The sequence below is a fragment of the Pelodiscus sinensis genome, chromosome 4, assembly GCF_049634645.1.
Source record: "Pelodiscus sinensis isolate JC-2024 chromosome 4, ASM4963464v1, whole genome shotgun sequence".
Classification (NCBI taxonomy): Eukaryota; Metazoa; Chordata; order Testudines; family Trionychidae; genus Pelodiscus; species Pelodiscus sinensis.
This window is the reverse complement of record NC_134714.1, coordinates 126,413,713-126,436,107: the sequence shown is the minus strand read 5'-3', so window position 1 is coordinate 126,436,107 and position 22,395 is coordinate 126,413,713. Positions and strand designations below refer to the sequence as shown.

The following is a 22,395-nucleotide window of genomic DNA, read 5'->3' as shown; positions in this document are numbered from 1 at the left end:
AAAACAGCTCCCATGCTCCATTCCTGACATTCTGATCAAAACAGAGTACAACAAGGGACCATTATGATCACCTACCCTGCCCTCCTGCATAGCCTACGCCAGAGAAAGAAGCTGGCCATTCCTGCATGGCACTTAAGTGTTTTAGGAAAATGTCCAATATCACATGCATTAATGGGTTCAGCTCAAGTTTTTATCTTCCATCAGAAAACGTCTAGCTCCAATTGCCAGGCGTTGGATATTGCTATGCTTTTGTCCACTAGATTAACAAGCTCCCTCTCAAAATCTTGTCTACACCTCAGGCTTGAGAGGCAAGAGATATTTGCTGATAGCCTGGGATGGAGGAGAGCTCGAAGAGGTACAAGACCAGCAAGTAGAAGGAAGCACTCTACTATTCCCCAAGTATACAATTCATTTTTATTTACAATACCCTATAAAAATGTAAATTTAGAAAGTTTTATTTTCATTAGAACAAAAAATTGGGATGGGGAGAGGAAGCACAAAAAAGGAATAATAGAATAAAGGAACAGTCCACTTGATCAGCTGTGAGGAAATCGAGGTGAGGGGAGCTACAGGGAGGTGGTTTTGGTTGGAGGGGAGAACACTTGGGGAGGCGAAGGATTAGGAAAAAGCAGCTGGTTAATAACAGGGAGGAGTTTACTGGTTGTAGAATACCTACATGTGCAAATATTTTTGTCTTTAAAAGCAAAGTAATATTTAAAAACCCCACCACATTCCAAAAGGAGCAGACAGCAGGATTGAGCAGTGGTTGGGGATGGAAAATTCATTCAGATTAGCGGCTCTATCCAGTAGGTCCTTTGGTTATTGGCTTGGAGGGCTCTTGGCAGCATAGGCCTGAACCAAAGGGCATGTGAGAGAGAGAGAGGGGTGCAAAATGGTTCTCAGGAAGACAAGGTGAGTGTGCAAAGATGTGTGTTCGCTGCATCATGGGACAAGGATAACTGACCTAAGGGAGCCCAATTTATGCAATTTCCAAATGCAACTTCCAAAAGAACAAGAGCCCCAGACTGACTGGGACAAGAAAGCCCCCAGTGCCATATGAAGAGAGGGACCAAATCTCAGTGCTTGGAGATGGAGGGGAAGAAGCCAGACACTTCTCAAGTCTTAGCCAACAGGTGAAGGGGGAGAGAGGGCCAGTTATCTAAAAGCCACACCCTCCTAAACATCTAGGAGGCCATGGGCAGCAGCTCTCTCTCTATGCCCCCAATTCTGCCTTGCAGAGCATGTGGGGATTCTCCCCAAAGCTAGTTGTATGCCTGGTTATCTGGATACTGCATTGACAGTGAGAGGGAAGAGGGGGCAGGCTCCTCACCAGTCCCTCGGTAGTGTGCAGGTGGGGGAAGAGGGGCCGTGGAGGGAAAAAGCAGCAGCTGTTGTGACGATGCAGCGGGAAAATGGGAATGCAGCAAGGACATATTGAATTGCAACTTAGCAGCGAAGGGTGAGAGGAGAAACCAAACACACACCCAGCCAAGTTCACAGAGCAAAAGAAAGGCCTCCCGTGCCAGGTATCCGAGAGAAAAATCCCACAAGGCTTTGCTTCAGCAGAGCAACTGCCTCCCCTCCTCCACTGCTGTCCTCTGGTGGTGGTGGTGGCGGCGGCGGCGGCAAGGATGGCAGCTCCCATCGAGGACTCGCTGAGATCTCCTACCGTATTCCCTGCACTAACCTGGCAGGGCAGAGGAAAGGAGAAGAGTCAGATGAGGCTTGAATGTCTGTTCCTGGGGTTCAGGCAAAGATGGGACCCTGGTCTCTGTGCCACTAGTACTGCAGCTAACGCACGCTGCAGAGATCCCCGCCACCTTCATTTTCTTTCATCACTGCTTGGTCAGCCCCAGCAATTCACCCCGCTCCACAGTTGTTAAACCAAAGCAGAGAAGTGGGAACTCCTGAATCTCCCCTCCTCACTTTACCTATCTCCTGGCCTTCTCTTCCCCAACCACGCTCCTTCCTCCTAGGCACCAGAGATCAGCCCGGTTCCCCGAACCCCTTCCCCCATTTACTGAGTGTCACTCAAATCCTCACTATCACTGCACAACTGACTCCCTGCCCTGCCCCCCCCCCCCCCCCCACTCTTACGCGTGGGAAGCAGGATGACAGAGAGCACTAAACCAGATGAGAAACGGGGACTTACTGCAACTTTGTCTCCAGCACATTCAGCTTCTGCTGATCAACGTAGCGAGAAAAAAGGGACAGAAGGTTCGAGGGGGTGGACACCGGCTTTGCCAATGCTGCTTGTGGGATCCGCAGAAGCTCTCGGGTCGCCGTGAACATCAACTCCGTCCTGCCAGGGAGAAGGATACAGGTCAAGGTGAGAGAAGATGGCAAGACAACAGGACTTCTCTGCTTCAGCCCCATGCAGGATTCAGTGGTCAAGGAGGCACAGGACTGGAAGCTCTACTGACTGCCTAACTAAGTTCTCCTAAACCCAACTAGGCTCTGATATATGATTTCCTATCAGCAGATGGAGGCCGGCAGTTTCCACAATGACAGCCTACACGGTCTGTTTCACTGACGAATCCAGTTGGCACTGCACTGAAGCTGCTCTGCAATAATTTATGAATGCCAGATGTTGACCTGGTGAGTGGGATGTTTGCTATGACTATATTAGTTCAGTTTAACGGGGGGGAGGGGGGGGGGAATGCAAGGAAAAATCAAGCAGGAGAGAAACACAGTGGCTCCAGATAAGCCATTCCTCTGCAAACAAATTGAGTGTCATTAAAAGACAATGCCATAATGCCATCCCTGGGAAGAGGCCCATGCACAGGGGAGATCGAAAGGACTGTACCTACAGGTAGTCCCTGACTTACGAATGAGTTACATACCAAACACTTGGTCGTAACTCGATCTGTTCATAAGTCGGACTCCATTCATTTAAATGCAACCGCGCTGCTCGTAAGCGCAGATTGTGCGTTCATAACTCAGGAACCGGCTGTAATGCGCTTAATGAGAGGTTGGTCATAAGTACGAACGGTCATAAGTTGATGCGTTCGTAACTCGCGGACCACCTGTATTTAGAAAGGGACTCTTTCAAAAGAGGGAGGGGAGGAAGGGAAGAATTCGGCAGATGCAAGGCTGCTTACAGTGACTTAACCATCTACACTAAAACTTTACTCCTGCCAACAACACGCCCGCTACAACGACTTAGTAACTCCACCTCCATGAGTGGGGGAGAGTCAATGCTGAGGTAGTTCGGTCAATGCACTGCCAGTGTGGACAGTGCTTTGCTTTCATTAAGGCTGCTGGCTTTCTGAAGCCATGCCATGATGCCCCACACTGATAGTTGAATCAGTGCAAGCACTCCTGGTGCCACCAACACAAACAGCAAAGCGTAGACGTGCACACGCGATGTAACCACTGCAGTGGCTGTGTCTACCAACGTCAATTAGGTTGAGATACTTCTGTCATCATTCCCCTTTATTCGGCTTTGTTGAGGCCGCATCTTTTAGTATTGTGTCCAGTTCTGGGCCCCCTACTACAAAAAGGATGTGGACGCATTGGAGAGGGTCCAGCGGAGGGCAACCAAAATGATTAGGGGGCTGGAGCATATGACTTATGAGGAGAGGCTGAGGGACTTGGGTCTGTTTAGTCTGCAGAAGCGAAGAGTGAGGGGGGATTTGATAGCAGCCTTCAACTTCCTGAAGGGAGGTTCCAAAGAGGATGGAGAGAGGCTGTTCTCAGTAGTGACAGATGGCAGAACAAGGAGCAATGGTCTCAAGTTGTGGTGGGAGAGGTCCAGGTTGGATATTAGGAAAAACTATTTCACTAGGAGGGTGGTGAAGCACTGGAATGGGTTACCTAGGGAAGTAGTGAAGTCTCCATCCCTAGAGGTGCTTAAGTCTCGGCTTGACAAAGCCCTGGCCGGGTTGATTTAGTTGGGATTGGTCCTGCCTAGAGCAGGGGGCTGGACTTGATGACCTTCTGAGGTCTCTTCCAGTTCTATGATTCTGCAATGTAGACATGGCTTACAGTGTCCCCTGTGAGCTGTGCGCTTGTGTGGCCACTCAGGAGAGATCCCAAGGCCGCCCCACTGATTAGCAGAGTACCCACAGCTAGGTTTTTGTTTCTATTGGGGTGCACATTCACACATGCCTCAGTGCACATAAAAAAAATTATCCCTCACATGGATGAAAAAAATCTGAACGTGGATGGAAAAGATTAGCGGGAACATTGATGGCTTAATGTCACAGTTCATACAGGGATGTGTGGAGAACTTAGGCCTGAGGTAATGTACAAATGTAAATGGCTTAAAAATCCCCCACTCTCTAGTCCTACTGTTAAACTGAAGTATATTCTGGTGTAAGAAGGCTCTGCAATCACCGTATTCACTTCTGGTCAGACTCCCTCAAGGCAGAAGCAGAGGCGGTGCTGCGCTCTAGCTGATCAGGCGGCTTCTCCTCTGCTCCAGCCTAGGTAGAGTGTGGTGCACCGGAGCTGAACACCATGGCCAGCTGGCCTACTCCAGCCCAGCTGCCCTGCGCTCAGCCCGGGGAGGCTACGCCTCACTCCAAGTGGGCTGGAGCAAAGAGGAAGGGCTTTCTGGCCAGCAGGACAGTGGTACAGCCTACACGGGCAGAGCGCAGGGCAGCTGGGCTGGAGCAAAGAGGAGGACTGCATGGCCAGCTGGCCATGGTGCTCAGCCAGGGTGCACCACCCTCCACGTGGGCTGGAGCAGAGGGAAAGCGGCCCAATCAGCTGGAGTGCGGCGCAGCCTCCTCCGCCACAGCCAGCTGGCCGGGGTGTTTCAGCCCTCTGACCCAACAGATCCCACCACAGCTACTCACCTGTGTTGCTGCTCTGTGAGTAGCTGCTCCGCAAAGAGTGCCAATTCAAAATTAGTTGTGCGCAGGCACGCAGTCCAGAAGGAGCTAAAGATAGACTCATAGGCTGCGTCTACACCGGCATGATTTTGCGCAAATACTTTTAATGGAAAAGTTTTTCTGTTAAAAGTATTTGTACAAGAGATTGTCTATACTGACATGTGCCTTTGTGCAAAAGCATCCTTGCCAGTGCTGACGCTCTCTTGTGCAAGAAAGCTCCGATGGCCATTTTAGCCATCGGGCTTTCTTGTGCAAGAAATTAACGTTGCTGTCTACACTGATCCTCTTGTGCAAGAATACTTGCGCAAGAGGGCTTATCCCTGAGCAGGAGCATCAGAGTATTTGCGCAAGAACCACTGATTTTGACCATTACAAAGTCAGTATTCTTGCGCAAATACTCGCGGCCAGTGTAGACAGGCGGCATGATTTTGCGCAAAAGCAGCAGCTTTTGCGCAAAATCATGCAAATCTAGACGCAGCCATAGAGCCCCCGCGATCAACAGGTAGACTGACCACAGCAATAGAGTATGCAAGACATGATTCAGTTCCCAGAGACAGTGGAGCTGGCCTTTGAGAAGTCAGCTAATTAATAATGGCTCAATAGCCAGACTCTGGGAATCATCCAAGTCCAGAGTGGTCACCACTCTGGTAACACCCAGAGCCTTAACGACTGATCACCATTTCCAGACTAAACCCAAGGGACTGGTAGGTAACACAACCAAAGAATGCCAATCAGTTACCCCTGTATTGGGCCCAGGAACTTGGATTTGGATAAAGCATCTGGATTTAAAGACAGACATCAAGAGATTGAGAATCTACCACTTTCCTGGATCACCTGTGCTAATGGCTCGTCACCTGCACTGCAAAGAACTGTGCCTTATTTCCAAGTTGATTTTTTCTGGCTTTAATTTCAAGCCCCAGATTCTTGTTCTGCCTTTCTCCACATCTCACTCCTGTAACACCAGGTGTAAGTTGAACCTCTCTAGTCCGGCACTCTCTGGTCCAACAACATCCGTGGTCTGGCATGATTTTAGGTAGCTGAATGTCCACTTATCATGGGTGTGGCCAAGTTTCCCGTGGTCCCATAGTTTGTTTACACTCACCGGTCCTGGCTCTCAGTGTTCTGTGTTATTTAGCTTTAATTTACCCCTAAATATCTCCCAAGAGCCCCTAAGCAGTGGAAGTGTTGCTAATGCTGCTAGCCAATATTGACCTCCCGTGGTTGGGTAAATTCTCTGGTTTGATATTGGTCAGTTCTTGAGGGTGCTGGACTAGAAAGGTTCAACCTGTATCTTCTCCCCAAGAGGGTACTGACTGATACAGTGTAACCAGGTCACCCCTTAAACTATTTTTATAAGCTACAAATGGATTGAATTCCTTAACTCTCTCATTGTCAGGCATTTTCTCTACCCCTTCAAACATTTTTGTGGTTCTTCTCCGTGCTCCCTCCAGCATTTCGACATCCTCTTTACAAAAGTGGACGCCACAAGTACAGACAGTGTCTCACCAATGCCATATGCAGAAGGGGAGGGGGGAAAAAAAATCACCTGCCCAACAATTTTCCATCTAAGCGAGGATATTTTCCACCCGCGTGCACAATACATTTTGTTATGTGCACCAAAGCATGTGTCAATGTGCACCACCAGTAGAAACAAAACCTAGCGGTAGGCACTCTACTAATTGGATGGGCGGCATTGGAATTTCTCCTGAGCAGCAGTACAAGCACTCAGCCGACAGGGAACACTGCTCCCTGTGGTTTCTATATCCAAGGATCACATTGGCATGTTTTGCACCAGCATCACACTTGAAGCTCACATTCAGTTTAGGGTAAATTGAATATTCGAGTAACTTCATGAATTCTTATCGGTTACTTGACTATTCTATAGTCCCCAAGGGCAGGGCTGGCAGCCGGTGCACTTAGGCCCCGCTCCCGAGGAGTCCCCTACCACTTTGCGCGGGATGCCAGGCAGAAGCTGGTCTGCGAGGAGAGCCAGTTTAAAAACCAGCTCCCCTCCCCCTGCACTGCTGTGTCTGATACAGAGGCAGCAGCCCCTGTCCGGGGAAGGAAATGCATATAGTCTATAGCATTAACCTGTGAACTTTTGGTTATCGGCTAATCAGTTAACCGACGACACTATTACATCCCTAGTTCAGTTATTTGCCCTCTATGACCTTAAACCCTTCTCAGGCATTGGAGTCCCAGGATTCAGGCCTCGACTGCATTCAGCAAAACTTTGCACTCTGGGAGGGGAAGGGGGATGCCTCGGTGGCTCTGTGGACTCCAGTCAGAATGTTCCCCTTGCAGCCAATTGAGTAACCAGTAATGCAGCTAGGAAGCGTTCCCCTCTCTAGGGGGTAGAAGTCAGACTCCTTCAGTTGGGCTCAACTTCTCTACAACTCCACAGCAGGCCCAGAAAGTACCACTGAATCTCAGTTCCTGGAGGCACAGGAGTTTAAGTCACAGACCCTTATCAATGGGACACCAAAGGGAAGCCTGGCATTACAGTAGGAGGCTGTCAGCTCACAGGGTGATCGCTCCTCTGGCTGGGGAGTTGTGTCCCCTGTTCCAGTTCCTAATCCTATGCCCTGGCTACTAGATCAAGCCCCATCTGTTGTTAGGAGGCATATGATTCTGGGTTACACTGATCCAGGGCATGCTCTGCTCACCCTTGGCCAACATGCATTGTCCTCAAGGGAAGGGGGGGAAGGAAGGGGGGAGGCGGAGGAAGAGAAACACAGCTAAGGGATGCAGCAGGGACTCACCACTGGTTATCCTGCATTAGCTCAGTAGCATCATGGGAACTCTGCAATTCCTCCCCACGACTCAGGACCAAGTACAGCAGGGACAGGCCAAACTGCAGAGAAAGACGAAGTAATAAGAGAGAGTATGCGCGTGAAGGAGGGGACAGCCTCTAGGCCTGACCCCCAGCAGGCACTCTTCTCTCTTCTGGGGGTGCTGTAGCACATTTCCCACTCCTGGGTCTGAAGCCTTCACTCCCCCATTACCAGCCTCTGTTCACGGCCCTTTAGCTTACCCCAGGGCCTGACTGCAGCGAGTCAGGGAGGCCTAGAGGGAACTATTACAGCACAGCACGTGCCGCCCACGAGCTCGGGTCATCTTCCTTTCAAGGACAAACCACAGTGGCATCACCGCACCCCAGTCAGAGGCCAAGGGACTTATTTGTCTTACTTCTCACCTGGGCGCTCTAGTCCTAGTCCAGGACCCCTGGATCCAAGATTTAGTAATAACAGAGAGGGGAAAAACTCTGATTAAGACAAGCCCCCTGCCTAACAGGATTAGCCTTGGACTGTGCAAGAGCAACACTGGGCAGGATGAGAAATGTGCATTGTTCCTTTGCTACAGATAGAGCCTTCACATTCCCTCAGCCTCTTGGGAATACACGTCTTGGTTTCCTCTCTTTGCCCATCATGGACCCATTATATCTTTTTGGTTTCTCCACTATGCTGGGCTTACCAAAGCAGACACCCACCCCTGCCCAGAAGCAGCTTCTTCCCAGATGCACTGAGGGTTGTAATTCAGTGCAGGGGCTGTATGATCTCCCATAGTGCTGTCCCACATTTGCAGGGGACTGCCCCAGAACAGCATGCTGCTTCCGAGTCTGCTCGCCAGCCTTCACCATCATGCTTTGGCCCATGATTGCCTTGGCTGGAGTCCCTAGGACCAGGGTTCAACAGGCTTTTGGAGATGGTGAGCGTATAGAATTCCAAGACTCGTGCTTTACCTTAATTCTCCTCTGGATCCAAATGAATCCCAGAGAAAGTAACTGATCCGTCACAGGCCTCATAAGCACTATAGAGCCTTATCTACCATTAAAGCAAAAGCAGCAAAGACCAGGGAAACAGACCCTGACTATGAGGAAGAGATGCACAAGGAGGAAGACTCCTAGCATCGGCCCGTCCCTGGTGGTACTTCTAAGGTGCCTTTCACTCTGCTGTGCAAGTGTGCAATGTAAAGCTGCCTACCCCACAGCTGTCTGTGCCATGCAAGGAGAGGAGAGGGAATGGAAGTGTCTGCAGGAAGATTTTATTCCCTGTCCCCAAGTGAGTCCCATTCATTTAGTTCCTTCCTCATCGACCCCTGTTGCTGCAGGAGATTCCAGTGCCAGTTAGCTCAACCCTACTTCTTCTGGCAAGGAAGCTGCTGGTCAGAAAGGACGACCTCTCAATGCCTGGTTGGCCTGTCCCTGGTTTCATGAATCACATTCAGGGAATTTTCACATACCCCGGCATGGAGAAGAGGACCTATTGGATGGATTGGTGTTTGGAACCTCTCTCCGGACACTGGGTTGGCTAATGAGGGCAACTCTCCAGTTCAAAAGAGAAAGGAGGGTCTGAGTCTCTCGCTGTTCCCCAGGCCAGAGCGAAACAGGAGAGAATCGAGCAAGGGGAAGCATCTCTAGCCTCTCACGCTTGAGTGTGCCAGGCATGTCTATAGCTAAATCAGGTCCCAGCAATGAAGGAATCAAGCGTGCAACTACTGCTTCTCTCAGTGCTCAGCAATAGCCCACGCCGCAGGCACCTTGTTCTGGAGCACAGCTGCGAGGTGCAGGTTGGCAGGCGCTGGCGCCGTGGCGCTCTGAGGTAGGTTCGCTAGCTGCTGCAGAAGGCTGGTGACCGTCTCCGATGGAAGATGATAGAGAACGAGAGAGAAGGGCCTCAGTAAGCACGGCAGCACCTGAAGGAGAGAAGAACAATATAAAATCACAGATAGCCGAGTATGCAGGGAGCTCCCCATGCTCCAGGAGGGGCCATGCAACAAATCCAGGCTTCATTTCCTATTGGCAGGCAGGGCAGGCCATGTGAGTGAACCCAGGTATCCAGGTGACACGGAGTGGAGACGGCTGGCAAACCAGGAGAGAGAAAAGATGGGCAGGAATTGAAGGGAAAGTTCGCCTGCGTGCCATGAAGTGACAGCATTGCCTCTGGGATGAGATGTGGTGGCTACAACATTATACAGAGAACTGTCCTCTCACCTCTGTCTCTCACCATTTGGAGTTTGTTATAGGACAAGAAGCAGTGGGCTTAAATGGGCAGCAAGGGAGATTTAGGTTGGACATTAGGAAAAACTTTATGTGAGGGTAGTTGAACACTGGAATAAGTTGCCTAGGGGGGCTGTGGAATCTCCCTCACGGGAGATATTTCAGAGCAGGTTAGACAGACACCTGTCAGGGATGATCTAGATCAGTGTTTCTTAACCTTTTTTTTTTTTTTTATAAAGAACCTCTTTGAAAACTGGAGGTACTGGGGGGTACTTATACTTTTTTTTTCCTCCTACCATTGCAACACATTTGTTTAAAGAACTTAATCATAGCCAGACAGGCAATGACATTTTTGGATGTAAAAAGTACAAAAGTAATAAAATGCTGTAAAACTTAACACAAAAATTCAGTTTTCTCTAAATTTCAGTTGTGTTGACGTGTCTGTCTCCCCCCCCCCCCCCCCCCCCGACTCCTCTCAAGTGCCCCTAAGGGTACTTGTACCACTGGTTGAGAAACACTGATCTAGATGATGCTTGATCCTGCCATGAGGGCAGGGGACTGGACTCGATGACCTTTTGAGGTGCATTCCAGTTCTAGTGTTCTATGAGTCAAGGACTGTATGTGTTTGAGGCCCCATTGTGCTGGGTGCTGTGCGATACTGTTAGCCTGTAGTCATTTACATAATTAACCAATAAGCCTGGGTTTATCGGTTAATTCCAATGGCTAAATGCACCCCGCTGCCTCTATACCTCTGTATCAGAGGCAGCAAGGGGGGGGAGGGGTGGCAGAAGCCAGCTCCCTGCGTGTGCCAGCTCCCACCAAGCTGCGTGCCTTCCATCTAGAGGGAGAATTTCCGGGAGAGCTGTGTGTGTGATGAAAATGGACGCACAATGGATGTCTGCGTATCTTACTGGACCATCCTGTCCAAGGATCTCAAAGCCCTTTCCCAAACAGTGAATTCTCACAAACCCATATGAGGCCAGGAACACTAACTCAGCAGAGACCAGTTCGTTATTACCCCCACTGACAGAGCTGCAAACCTGCAAAGCGACTTCCCCCTGCTCACACAGTGAAAGCAGGAATTCAGATTCTCAGTCTCCTGCTCTGATCGTTTGACAATGCTGCCTCTGAGATGCAGACAACTCGTATCAACCACCTGACAGCAAGCTCTTTCTGTTGCAGCCTCCTTGCTTACCTCATCCTGAGCATCCTTCTTGATCAGGAAGGGCAGGTTTCTGGCTGTTGCCATGAGTATGTCGGTCGCCTGCTCTGGAGACAGGAAGGGCAGGATCCGGGCAACCATACGCTTTCCTTTCCGGATACACATGATTTGCACGAAGTGGTCATCACTCAGCCTGCCCAGAGGAGAATGTTTGGATGGTCATTAGCCAGGTACCTTCCCTAGCTCCCTGTGGGTCTATACAGTGGATAACCAGAAGAGCTTATGCCCAGAAAACAGACAGCATGACAAAAAGCTTTGCTACCTATCAGGCCTGACTGGACCAATGCACATGAAGGACGAGGACAATAAAATTCCTCTGACCCTGAGGCCTGCCCAGTCACACTTTCCTCCTGAGCGCAGACCCCTCTGTCCCGGCCTAGTTTCTCCCATTTCCAGGGGCAGACCCTGCCCTGCATATGGACTAGGTGAGGGGCAGAGGGGCCTCACTCCAGGCAGGACTGGGCAGTGCCCTCCCCCTCCCACATGCCTCAGTCTCTTCCTTCTCCATCTTTCCAACTGAAGTCAGTGGGGAGGGGAGGAGGAGCAGCATCCAAAGGAGAGTGTCCTGGCTGTTTGAGTGAGCTTGGTACTAGCGAGGGGGCTGCCCCACATGAGGGATGGGCTGTAGACACTCACCCTACCCTGAAGCAAAAGAGGGGAGAATTCCATAGTCCTCCCCTTTCTCTAGGGTGAGAAGACAAGGCTGGTGGGGGGAGGGGCTCAGACATGCGGCGCCAAGAGCACTGGAAGCAGAGTCATGTTGCTCACCTCTCTTGGCCAGGCATTTTCCCCCTCAGATTGTCATACATGTCACAGATCTTCTGCTTCCGCTCCTCCATCAGGGTTGGCCGCTGCCCTTCCAGGCTCAGCAGGTAGCGCCTCTCGTAGTCCTCCACGTCCAGGAGGAGGCTGTACGTCTGCAGGACATGCAGCCAGATCAGAGCCATTCACAGGCACCCCCACTACCCCACAGCTAGTCCGGGCAGGAAAGCTCTGCCTCCAGAGCAGACTCAGAGCAGGCTGCATCAGCAAGCCCTATAGAGAGAGTGCCGGCGTTCCCAGGGAAGCGGCAAGTGGCCAGCATGCCTCCACCACAGCTGAGAGACGCCACCACTCGCCTTGGCCTGGCTGCTGACGCAGACAACCAAGAGGAAAGGTGTTTCCATTATTCACTACCAGTTTTGTTTAAAGCAGGAAGTCAGTCAGCAGCTGGAAAGCAAGGAGCATGCCCAGTTCACGGCAGGGATTTGGGAAGGGGTGTATGTGGGGATCACTTTTCCCATGGCTTACAAATATCCCCAGCCCCCAAGCGCCATTTACCTGGGGTACCGGCCAGGTCAACTCTTACAAAAGTGGGAGAGGGGGAGGTCTCATCTCATGCTCACCTTCTCAATGGTGACAAGGGTCTGTCGTCTCTTGTCCCGAACCTGCTTCTCCGTCGTCTCCTAGGGGCAGGGAGTGAGGCAGCCCCAGGTGGAGCATGGAACAAAAAGCAGCATCAGAAAGGAGTGGACCAGGGGGCGGGGGGGGGGGGGGAAAGGGGACCAAACCTCGAGTGGAAAGAAAGAGCCCAGACTGCGCAAGGCAGCCATAACCGCCGTTACTTACATCGTCTTCGCTCCGGGAGGTCACCACCGCGTCAATCATTTTTCGGGGGTTATTGACACTGGAGACTGTGAGCTTCCCCAGCGACCCCTCAAACTGCACTGCAAGGACAGAGGAATAGCCATGTGGCTGGAGTCACCGCCTCAAGCCTCTGCTCCCTTAGCCATGCCACAGAAATCTTAACCCATGTCTCCTCCAGCTTCCCCCGGCCACTGCACCAATGCCCTCCCCCTGACCCCGAGAGCCCTGATTGCTTCCTGCCCTCCCCAAAGCAGCTCTGCAGCTGTCTCCAGCTCCACCCCTCTCCACAGCAAGTCTATGGTGCTTCTTTTGCCCCAGCGCCACGACGGATAGCCGCCTCCACTATTAACACAACAATATGGCTAGGGAGCGAGGTGCTATTTCAGCACCAACACGTCCCCACAGGTCTGTTGGTTCCCTGCTGGCCCATGCATTGCCCACCTCCCCCCAAGGAGCATTTACCTGGCTTGTAGGCATGCTCTAACTTGGCCACTTGGGGCGTGATGAGTTTAGTACGTTCTTTCTTCGGGCCATCACCATGCATCTCCTCCGCCGCAGACACTTTCTCCAGCTTCTGGAAGTAATTCTGAGGGGAGAGGGAGAAGGAGGTAGCAGTGGTTAGGAGCCCAGCACTGAGACTGTGGCCCTCGGAATCAGTGTGCCATCACACGCCAAGTCCCACAGCTAGTGGGGCTGACAAGCCAGTCTGTGAAGGAGCAGCCAGGGGAATGCAACAGATGGTGAAGCACAGTTCTAGAGTCAGCTAAAAGCATTGTAGTGGGAGCTCAGCTACAGCCCCTTACCAGCAGTTACTTCTCTGGGAGGAGCAAACTAGGGATGTTAAATTTAGATTAATGGGGTAAATAGTCGATGCAATTTGTATTGGCTATTTGATTATAGCTGATAAGGGCACCTCCCCAGGGCTGTTGCTACACTTCAAAGGTGAAAGTGCTGCGGGGAGCATGGGGTCAGCTGGGGAGATCCCAGCTGGCCCCGGGCTGCACATGGCGTTTCAAAGCAGCAGATCCTGGGCCCCACACGGTGCTGCCGTTTTGAAGCACCCTCTCTTCTCCCCCCACACGTGGCCACTTTCCAATACAGGCAGCAAAAGGGGGGGGGGGGGGCGACTAGTCAACTATCCGATAAGCATTTGCTGGTCAACTAGTTGTTCACATCTCTAGTGCAGATGGGGGTTAGCATGGTCAGCCAGCTGTCCCAGGGACAGCTGATCTTACCCTTAAGCATAAGCTAGGTCAGGATGGCTCAGCTAATGACTTGCAAAGCATTTACCTGATAGTAGAAGTCATCCAGGTAAGGGTCAGTGCTTTGTAACTGCATCATCTGGATCTTTGACACCCAGTCCTTTTCCCGCTGCAACATGAGATTGGCGTAGGGGTCTTTCCGCAACTGCTCCTGATGGCAGGTCCGGTGGCCCCCTCGGTCCCCCGCCGAGCCATTCAGACTCCGGTGCTGGCTGGTGGGAGGACCCATACAAATTCAGAAGATACAGAAAGGGCACAGTGGAGCGGGCACACGGATATTGGCCTGCATTGCAGGATGGCTGAATTTTCTCACCCTGTGGAGTTCTCACCCTCCCCACCCCCCCACCATCCGAATGCAGGCGATTCCAGGACTCACTTCCTGTTCTGCTGCTGTCTCTGATGTAAGAGCCGCCGATGCTGAGGGTGAAGGTGAGTTGTATCTGGTCTGAACATCTGCGAATGAGGCCTAGAGAAGAGAGTTGTTATAACCTCAGATTGGTCATCTCTGGAGAGTCACGAGAGCCTCTCCAAGTTGGAATGGTGAGCTCAGGGACAGGAGGCAGAGGACAACTGTGGTACCTTAAGTTCTGCAAGTGGGACCCAGGACATGGCGGGTGCTGCTGCTGGGATGGGGTTGGCGCAGAAGGCGGGGGCCCCCCAAAAAAGGCACGGAACCCACTGGCTGGAGACACCATCTGCCCAACTCTGCCTTGAAGCAACTTGGGGTTCATGGATGCGAGGGGGCTGCCAACGAGCCCAGAGACACGAGCAAACTGGCTGGGAGACATGCGTCCAGCCTGCAGAGATGGGGGCAAGGAGAAAGACCACCACAAACATTACCACAGAGAGAGAGCAGGACAGACAGACAAGACTGTTATCATGGGGAGCACACAATGGGAGCTACCAACTGTCTGAGAAGTAGCAGAGAGACAGCCACACAAAGGCAGAAGAGAGATCACAGATACCAGAGACCAATGCAGAGCGCACAGGATGCTGCTGAAAAATGATGTAGAACAAGAGGGAACAGTCTGAGCTTTACCTGTGCTCCTCCTAGAAGCTGCGCTCTCTGAAGGTGGGTGAAAACAGGAGTGACGCTGGGAGGAAACGGGTGGCCCAGGAGGGAGGAATTCTGGGGAAAGAAAATGGAAGAGCAAAAAGGAAACACTAGTTCTAAACAAAGAATCAAAATCAACCCAACATGGACATTCAGCAGGTGCATGCTCCAGAGACATTCGGATCAGAGAGAAAACGAGAAACTGCAGAAACACCCAGATCAGCGACAGAGAGGCTGAGAGTAGGCACATGAGCTTCTGGCACGTGGGATACATCTGGGCCAGAGGGGGAATGGAGAAAGGGGAAGAAGTGCTGAGATACAGAAAGGCGGCTCTCCAGACAACACATGGAGGCCACAGCATTCAACACCAGATGATTCCCCTTTAAGAAAAAATTAGACACAGAGGCCTATCTCTAGAAGGGAATGGCATTAGAGGAAGGATCAGAGGGCAGGTGAGATAGCGATGGGAAAGGACCTCAGGAGTCCTGAGGAGGTGAGAGAGGCTGGGGGGTGAAGCTGATGGAGAATGGACATTAGGAATGTTAGAAGGGACAGTTGTTGGGGACGGGGGAGCAAACCAGGAACACAGAGTGAGAGATACTCCATACCGGGACATTGCAGAGCTGGTTTGGGGACATCCTCTCGCCGTAGGGGGCAGGATAACGCTGCTGCATCGGGGCCCTGATATGAACAGGCTTTGGACACAGGATCTATCATGAAGGGGAAACCAGAAAAGGGAACAGGTCTTAGTCCTATAAACTAGCTTCCCTTTTCCTTGCCAACATCTGCCAGGCAACTCCTCCCATGGAGCTGTCACTCAGGGCTCACTCATGAAGCAGAACGGAGACTGACCAGCAGTACACCATATATAGAGTGCCTCCACCACCTCCAATTCCTTATCTTGCAGCAGAGGGGGAACCCCCCAGTACACACAGCAGCAGCATCTCCAGACTCTTGCCCAGTGGAGACTGGCTGGATTGCATCTTGTTTTGGGCAGCAATGCCACATCCCTGTCCTGATGCCAGACGCTGGCATGTGAAAGCAGCCGATGAAGGAGGTGAAGTAGTGATATCTGAAGAACAAGCCACCTGCCCTACCGTTAATTTCTCCTCCACCTGGCAGGACCCAGGCATGCACTCAGATGGGTTGCTGCTCTAAAGATTGAGCAGTAGCAAAAGCTAGTGGCAGGCTCCCTTAATTAAGCATCCTGGAAATGTTAGGCTCTTCACTTTCTTGGGTCTCCCTTTCTACCCTAATCCTTCCTGGAAACACCACCCTTTCCTGAAACCACAGTGACCAGACCAACCTCCTGCTAGAGAAGAGTGAGGGGAAGAAATACCTGCTGATTGAAGTTGGCCATGGCACCCTGCTTCGGTGGCGTGCCGATGGGGACAGCCCGGACCGGGGGGCTCCCAATGACTGGGGAGGACGAGCGTCTGGGCAGTGCCCTCTCTGAGAGATCCCGTTCATCCTCCTGGGTCTGCGAGGGTTTCTGAGGCAGAGCATATTCCAGCACGGACACCGCGGGCATCTCCTGCATGCGGGAGGAGGGGAAAACACAGGCAATGATTTGCTACTTTGAACCATGTGCAGTTTACCAGCAGCACCACTCCGCATGCACCGGGGCTCAGTGAGAACAGAGGCCCTCGTGGCACAGCTGAAGCAAGGAAATCTGCCTAATGAGAAACAAGGAGGATGGTCAGGAAAGCAGACGCTCTCTGGGAAGCTTCACCTGCAGCTATGATCTAGAGGGCAGGGGTCCCGGCCTAAGGAACGAAACCCTCAGCTGGAAGTCAGGGTACAGAGTTCTAGTTGGGATTCTGCCAGATTCCATCACCAGATCGACACGTTACTAGCAAGCTCTGCAAAGGGAGCTTGGTGTCCTTCAGAACAACCCAGCTGTGTGCGAAGGATCATTGCTTTGTTGGCTGCCTTTTGTGGCACCACACACTTTGCTACTTTTTAGCCCTATTAGCCCTGCAGAACCAGCTCAGAGGCCGGAGCACAAGTTGGACTCTGTTCTGGTTCAAGCATCAGCATTCTTAACTAAGTTCTGATCGGCACAATCATTATCTTGAGGAGTTCACATCAACTGGACCGTAACTAGCTCTGTAACACCTCTCAAAAGGGGCAGGGTTATTGGGGATAATACACAAGCAAGAGTCAAGCCAGCTTGGCTTGCAGACCCAAGAGGAAATTGGCAGAGCTGACAGCTAAAAGACTATTTCTTGTCAACAGATCTTGTTTGATCTAAAGTCTGCAGGAAGCAAGCCCAGGCCTACCCGGCACAATGCTACCTTAGAGCCACTTTACACAGCAAAAGGGCTCTTTAGGAGTAAATCAAGTCTCTCACTTCAGGGTCTAAGCTGGCTTTCACGGGAGCTGAGAAGGAATCATCCACTCAGCATGGCCACAATAAGCTAAATGCATTATGGAAAACTACAACTTCCTCATAAGCATCTGCCATCAGTACCACTGGGCTACAACCTCATGTGAACAGCAGGATGCTAGACAAAAAGGGTTAGCGGCTGGTCCAGGGTAAATGACAGAGCTGGCAAATCTTCGGTGCCTGAGGAGCACAGAGGCTTCTGCTCTGCATGGGAAAGGGATTTCTGGGGTGGGAGAAAAGTGTCTCCCCTGAAAGAGGCTGGATTAGTAACAAGGCAGGACATGGCACCTGAGTGAGAAGTGGTCCTCGGATGCGCCTGAGAACTGCGGATCCATCCCAGATGCTAGAGTTGAGGCCTCCAGGCTGCTGTAAAGGAGAGAATGGCGGGTTACCTTAGGGAGGGCTCTCCTGTCTTTCCATTCATTTCCTGCTTCTCCCCCCACCTAAAAATACCGCACTCACCAGCATGGAGGGCTGGGTTTGTACAGCCTGCATGATGGCTGGATCTTCCAGCTCGTTGTCAATAACCAGCTTGCTCAGCCTCTCGGCCAGGTTCTCCTCATGGTGGCCCAGCAGATCCATCTCATCACTGACGGTCCCATCCTCCAGCTCTCTAGCTGTTGCAGGCTTGTCTTCCAGTTCTGCAAGCCGCTCATGTGCCTCCTGCCAGTCATCATCTGCAAGGGAACCACAGAAAGGAAGCAGGGCTGGCACCTCAGTACCACTCATTTATGCTGCAGCCAATTATACCTCCCGGGCACCAATGGACTGGAATAGTGTGGAAATGCTACAGGTCAGACTGAGGGACATCAGCAGAGCTTTAGGTGGAGCAACCCACGACTGGAGCTGCAGGAGTGGGAGTGGCTAAGGGCAGGACTAAGAAGATCTCCAGCCAGCTATGGCATTCCCCTGAAGTAGAGTTAGGAACAGAGATGAGGCAGTAAATGGGAAATGCAGCAATCACCAATAGCACCAGCTCCAAACGTGTCATCATTGAACTGGTCGATATCTTCATCCTCCTCACCCAGGGTCTGAAAAGCATCTTCATCCTCATCCGGAGGACAGTCCTCCAGGGACTTGGAAAAGAGCAAAGAAAGAACAATGAACCGGCTTCCAGAAAAGTCAGTTTGACATGCCCATTCAGCATCACCGAAGTGGGCTTCCCTCAGTCACCTCGTGTCCAAAGCTAGGGCTCTGAGCCTGTCTGAACCATTCTGTGGAGATGGTCTCATTTCTCTATATCAGCACATCCCAAGCGTGGCCCTTCAGCAGAAAAAGAGTCATCACCTCCAGCACACACTAAACACAACTCCTCAGACAAGGCACGTTACTCCCCAGCAAGCGTGTCCCAAAACACCCACCCACAGGGCACCCACGACCATCAAACAAGGTACTTCTGCCCAATCATGGACTAAGTGCATCCCACAGGAAAGACATAATTCTCCTCTCTCTCTCACTCACCCCCTCCTTACAAAGAATGCCACCCCACAGATAAACATCCCATTTCAAGCACACCTCCCCAGACAGCATGAGGGGAAGGAGGGAAGTCCAGCGGTTACGGGGTCCAGTTTGGGATCAATTTCCCTGCTCTGCCACTGTGACATTTCAAGCAAGTCACTAAGTCTCTTGGGGCTCCTGTTCACCATCTGTACAAAGAGAAAATAGCACAGCCCTGCCTTACACAGGTGCTACAATGATAAATATGCTAAAGATTGTGAGTGTGACAGGAGCCAGAGAAATACAAAGAATACTCTCCTACCAAGACCAAGCATGCCCCATATTCCTCCCATGCACACCCTGAAACATGGTACCTGACATACACCATACAACAAACATAACTTACATGTAAGACACATGTATCCTTGCCTCCCAGCATGGACCAAGAGTGTCCACTCAAATGCCTTCTCTGACCCAAGCCAGCTGGGTAAGAAACAAGTGTGCTCCTAGCCTCAGTTCACAAAAACATAGTGGCCAGCAAGCACGCGCTACGCCATACCCACCACTCAATTAGGTTCTCCCTCAAACTGTTCACTTTCTGAGTCCCATCACCTAAAAGCACACAACTTTTCAGTTAACACAGCAGACAGACTAGGATCAGCTTACAGGCTGAACCTCTTTCATCTGGCAAAAATTGTGGTCCAATATGATTTTAGTTAGTCCCCTATCCTAGGTCTGACCAAGTTTCCCATGGTCCCATAAAGTTTGCTTACAGCCATCATTCTTGGCTCTCAGTGCTCTGATTCAGCTCTAATTTACCCCTAAATGTCTTCTAAGATCCCAGTAAGTAGTGGAAGTGTTGGCGATGCTGCTTAACAATATTGACCTCCCATGTTTGGCAAATTCTCTGGTTCAGCACCAGTGGTGCCAGACTAGAGAGGTTCAACCTGTATCAGCAAATCTAACCTGATTGGCCAACATCCCCGGGCATCTCTCTGTGCCACCTCCTGATCCCATAACCAGAATCTAACTCAGATGCACATACCCCCCCATGTACATCAGACTCAAAAGAGCAGCCCCAGGCCTGTACCCCAATAGTTCCTGCTCCAAAAGACATGCACCCTTCATATCGCACATCCTAAGAAAGGTACATACTATGGCCCATGCAGCCCCCTCAGTCACCTTGACCCCAGCCCACATTCTGCATTCCCACCTCAAAGAGGCAGCTTTAGCCTATCGGTCATGCTACCTCCTTCTGAAGGACGACCCAGCCCACACCCTGTAGAATCACCCTCAGAGCCCCCTACTCCAGGCCACAGTATCTGCGCCATGTGTGCCCCCGCCACACTGGCTTGTACCCGACCATGCACCCTGCAACAGAGGGCCCTCCTGGACCGTGGCCCAACATCCACACAACTGAGACCCCTCCCCAAATCACACCACTCCCTACAGAGGCCCTCTAGCTCATGCTTCCCCAAAGGTACCTCCCACAGACCTCCCCCAGCAGCCCAACACACCCACAAGCCAGGCCTCCCAGTCAACACCCCCTGCCTGTACCCACCCAGAATCCTATGCCCCTCCAGACACAATCCCTGACCCACCCCCCCACCTCTCAGAACTGCGTCCTCCAGCCCCAACCCCACCCCACAGCTCCCGCCAACAATGTCCAAAATACCCAAGCCTCCCCAGCCACGCCCCACCCCCCAGACACACGTGCCCCTCAGACTCCCCTGCAATCCCGCCCCAGACCTAGCCTGCCAGCCCATGACCCTCCAGCTCGTGCCCCTCCTGCACCCCCCCCAGGGCTAGCCCCCCCCAGCCCATAACACCCGCCAGCCCGTGCTCCTCTGGCCCACGCCCCCCCCCGGCCGTGCCCCTTTGGCACCCCCCAGCCGTTCCCGCCAGCCCCGCCCCGTGACCGAGGAGGAAGTTGGGGCTCCGAGCGGGGGGGGGGGGACGGGGGAGAAGTAGCGCAGGGGCGGAGGTCAGAGGTCAAAGGTCGCAGGCGGGGTGGGCGGTGCCCGGGGCAGCCCCTCACCTGGTAGCGGAACATGGTGAGCGGCGCGGAGACTCCCACCGCCAGGGAGGCTCCGCGCGGACCCCGCTCCGGCTCCGAACCCCCGCCCCTCGCTACGCATGCGTCGCCGTCAGGACACATGATTATGACGTCATCGCGCAACCCTCCCCGGCCTTTCCTGTCGGTACGCAGGCGCACTACGTCTAGCGGCCCTGCTCCTGCTGTTAAAGAAACAGCGCCTGGGGCCACTCTTAAAGGGCCAGTGTCCCTTTCCCTGCCTGTGGCCTCTTAAAGGGCCAGTGTCCCTTCCCTGCCTGTGGCCTCTTAAAGGGGCAGAGACTCTTTCCCTGCCTGTGGCCTCTTAAAGGGGCAGAGACTCTTTCCCTGCCTGTGGCCTCTTAAAGGGCCAGTGTCCCTTTCCCTGCCTGTGGCCTCTTAAAGGGCCAGTGTCTCTTTCCCTGCCTTTGGCCTCTTAAAGGCCAGTGTCCCTTTCCCTGCCTGTGGCCTCTTAAAGGGCCAGTGTCCCTTTCCCTGCCTGTGGCCTCTTAAAGGGCCAGTGTCCCTTTCTCTGCCTGTGGCCTCTTAAAGGGACAGCGTCTCTTTCCTTTTCCTTTGACCAGAGCACTGAAGGCTGGGGGAGGTCTCCCTAGTGGCAGGCCCCTCTTTACACCCTCACTGATTTGCCCCAGCGCTGGGCAGCCTCAACAGCCCCCACACACCCAATGGGGCACCAGAGCCCTGCTGCCCGAAAGGCCGAGCCGCCCCGCCAGGGCCCCGGGATCCGCACGAGGCACTGCCAGGAGGCCTCGCACACGGGGGCCACCGCCCCGCCTGTGCCACACTCCCCGGCTGCTTCTGCTGCAGCCTGGGCAGCCTCATGCTCTTTGCTCAGTTACCCACCCCCAGGCTGCTTCGTCCTGCTGCTCTTTGGGGGCCCCAGTCCTGCGTGACCCCCGCCTCCTGCAAGTCCCCCTTCAAACACAGCTTCAGGGATCTTCTTCCTGCTCCTCGTGCTTCTGCATTGTGCCCCTTGGGAAGTAAGCAAACCTTAGGCTGCTTCCTCCCTTCCCCCATCCCCTACACACCCTACATCTTTCACTCTCTCTCTCATCTATCCCCACACATTCACTCTATCTATCTATCTATCTATCTATCTATCTATCTATCTATCTATCTATCTATCTATCTATCTATCTATCTATCCCCATACACTCCATCTAGATATCCTCATACACTCTATCTTTCTATCTCTTCAATTCCTCCTACCATTGCCTACCCCAGGCTAAGTCTGTTTGATGACACTAGACATTACGGGCTGTTAGTCTGGGGTCTGGAAGAGCAGAGTGAAGCCAATCTGTGTCAAACAGCCTCAGGCAGGAATCCCCTTTCTATCCATTACAGCCAGTCAGTAAAGTGCCCTGGGGCATGGAGCCAAACGGTAAAAGTTCAGAGATCAGTGCATGTTTCAGTCCTGCCACATCAGTGGGGAGAAACCCTTCTTGACTGGCGGCTTTCCTCACTTATTTGCCTCCTGGGGAAGAGCAGCCAATC

At 52.4% G+C, this 22,395-nt stretch overlaps 1 protein-coding gene and 1 long non-coding RNA gene across 8 annotated transcripts in view; one reads left to right on the top strand and one right to left on the bottom strand.

Moving 5' to 3' along the window:
* Positions 1-22,395, top strand: part of LOC142829266 (uncharacterized) — a 32,016-nt gene that overhangs the window by 6,298 nt on the left and 3,323 nt on the right. Inside the window, exons 2-3 of one of the 3 annotated variants that reach the window (XR_012903709.1) lie at positions 300-2,329; positions 2,483-2,598. This is a non-coding gene — a long non-coding RNA (uncharacterized LOC142829266). Of the gene's footprint in view, positions 1-299; positions 2,599-22,395 lie in introns of all 3 variants that reach the window. The other 2 variants (XR_012903708.1, XR_012903707.1) reach the window with 2 other exon arrangements.
* On the bottom strand, positions 398-21,010 carry PATL1 (PAT1 homolog 1, processing body mRNA decay factor). Of its 5 annotated transcripts, none has more exons than XM_075928496.1 (19): positions 20,866-21,010; positions 18,355-18,466; positions 17,853-18,067; positions 17,679-17,756; positions 16,341-16,535; positions 15,610-15,711; positions 14,987-15,076; positions 14,527-14,744; positions 14,324-14,413; positions 13,976-14,159; positions 13,148-13,271; positions 12,668-12,765; positions 12,445-12,504; positions 11,828-11,976; positions 11,033-11,192; positions 9,378-9,533; positions 7,601-7,692; positions 2,153-2,302; positions 398-1,687 (listed from the first exon to the last, which is right to left on the bottom strand). In XM_075928496.1, exons 1-19 carry the CDS (start codon positions 20,983-20,985, stop codon positions 1,666-1,668), a joined length of 2,415 nt encoding a protein of 804 aa, XP_075784611.1. In that variant the 5' UTR covers positions 20,986-21,010; the 3' UTR covers positions 398-1,665. The 5 variants fall into 5 exon arrangements, with proteins under 5 accessions (XP_075784611.1, XP_075784612.1, XP_025041997.2 ...); XM_075928497.1 differs by having other exon boundaries at positions 17,679-17,753; XM_025186212.2 differs by lacking the exon at positions 20,866-21,010 and adding an exon at positions 19,234-20,317.

What these genes read in the sequence shown, in the direction of transcription:
- PATL1 (XM_075928496.1), bottom strand. Translation starts at nt 20,985, where the DNA reads ATGTGTCCTGACGGCGACGCATGCGTAGCGAGGGGCGGGGGTTCGGAG. An exon ending in GTTTGGAGCTGGTGCTATTG is followed by an intron (nt 18,068 to 18,354) that starts GTGATTGCTGCA and finishes GTTCCCTTGCAG; the next exon opens with ATGATGACTGGCAGGAGGCA. An exon ending in AGACAGCAGCAGAACAGGAA is followed by an intron (nt 14,160 to 14,323) that starts GTGAGTCCTGGA and finishes TCCTCCCACCAG; the next exon opens with CCAGCACCGGAGTCTGAATG.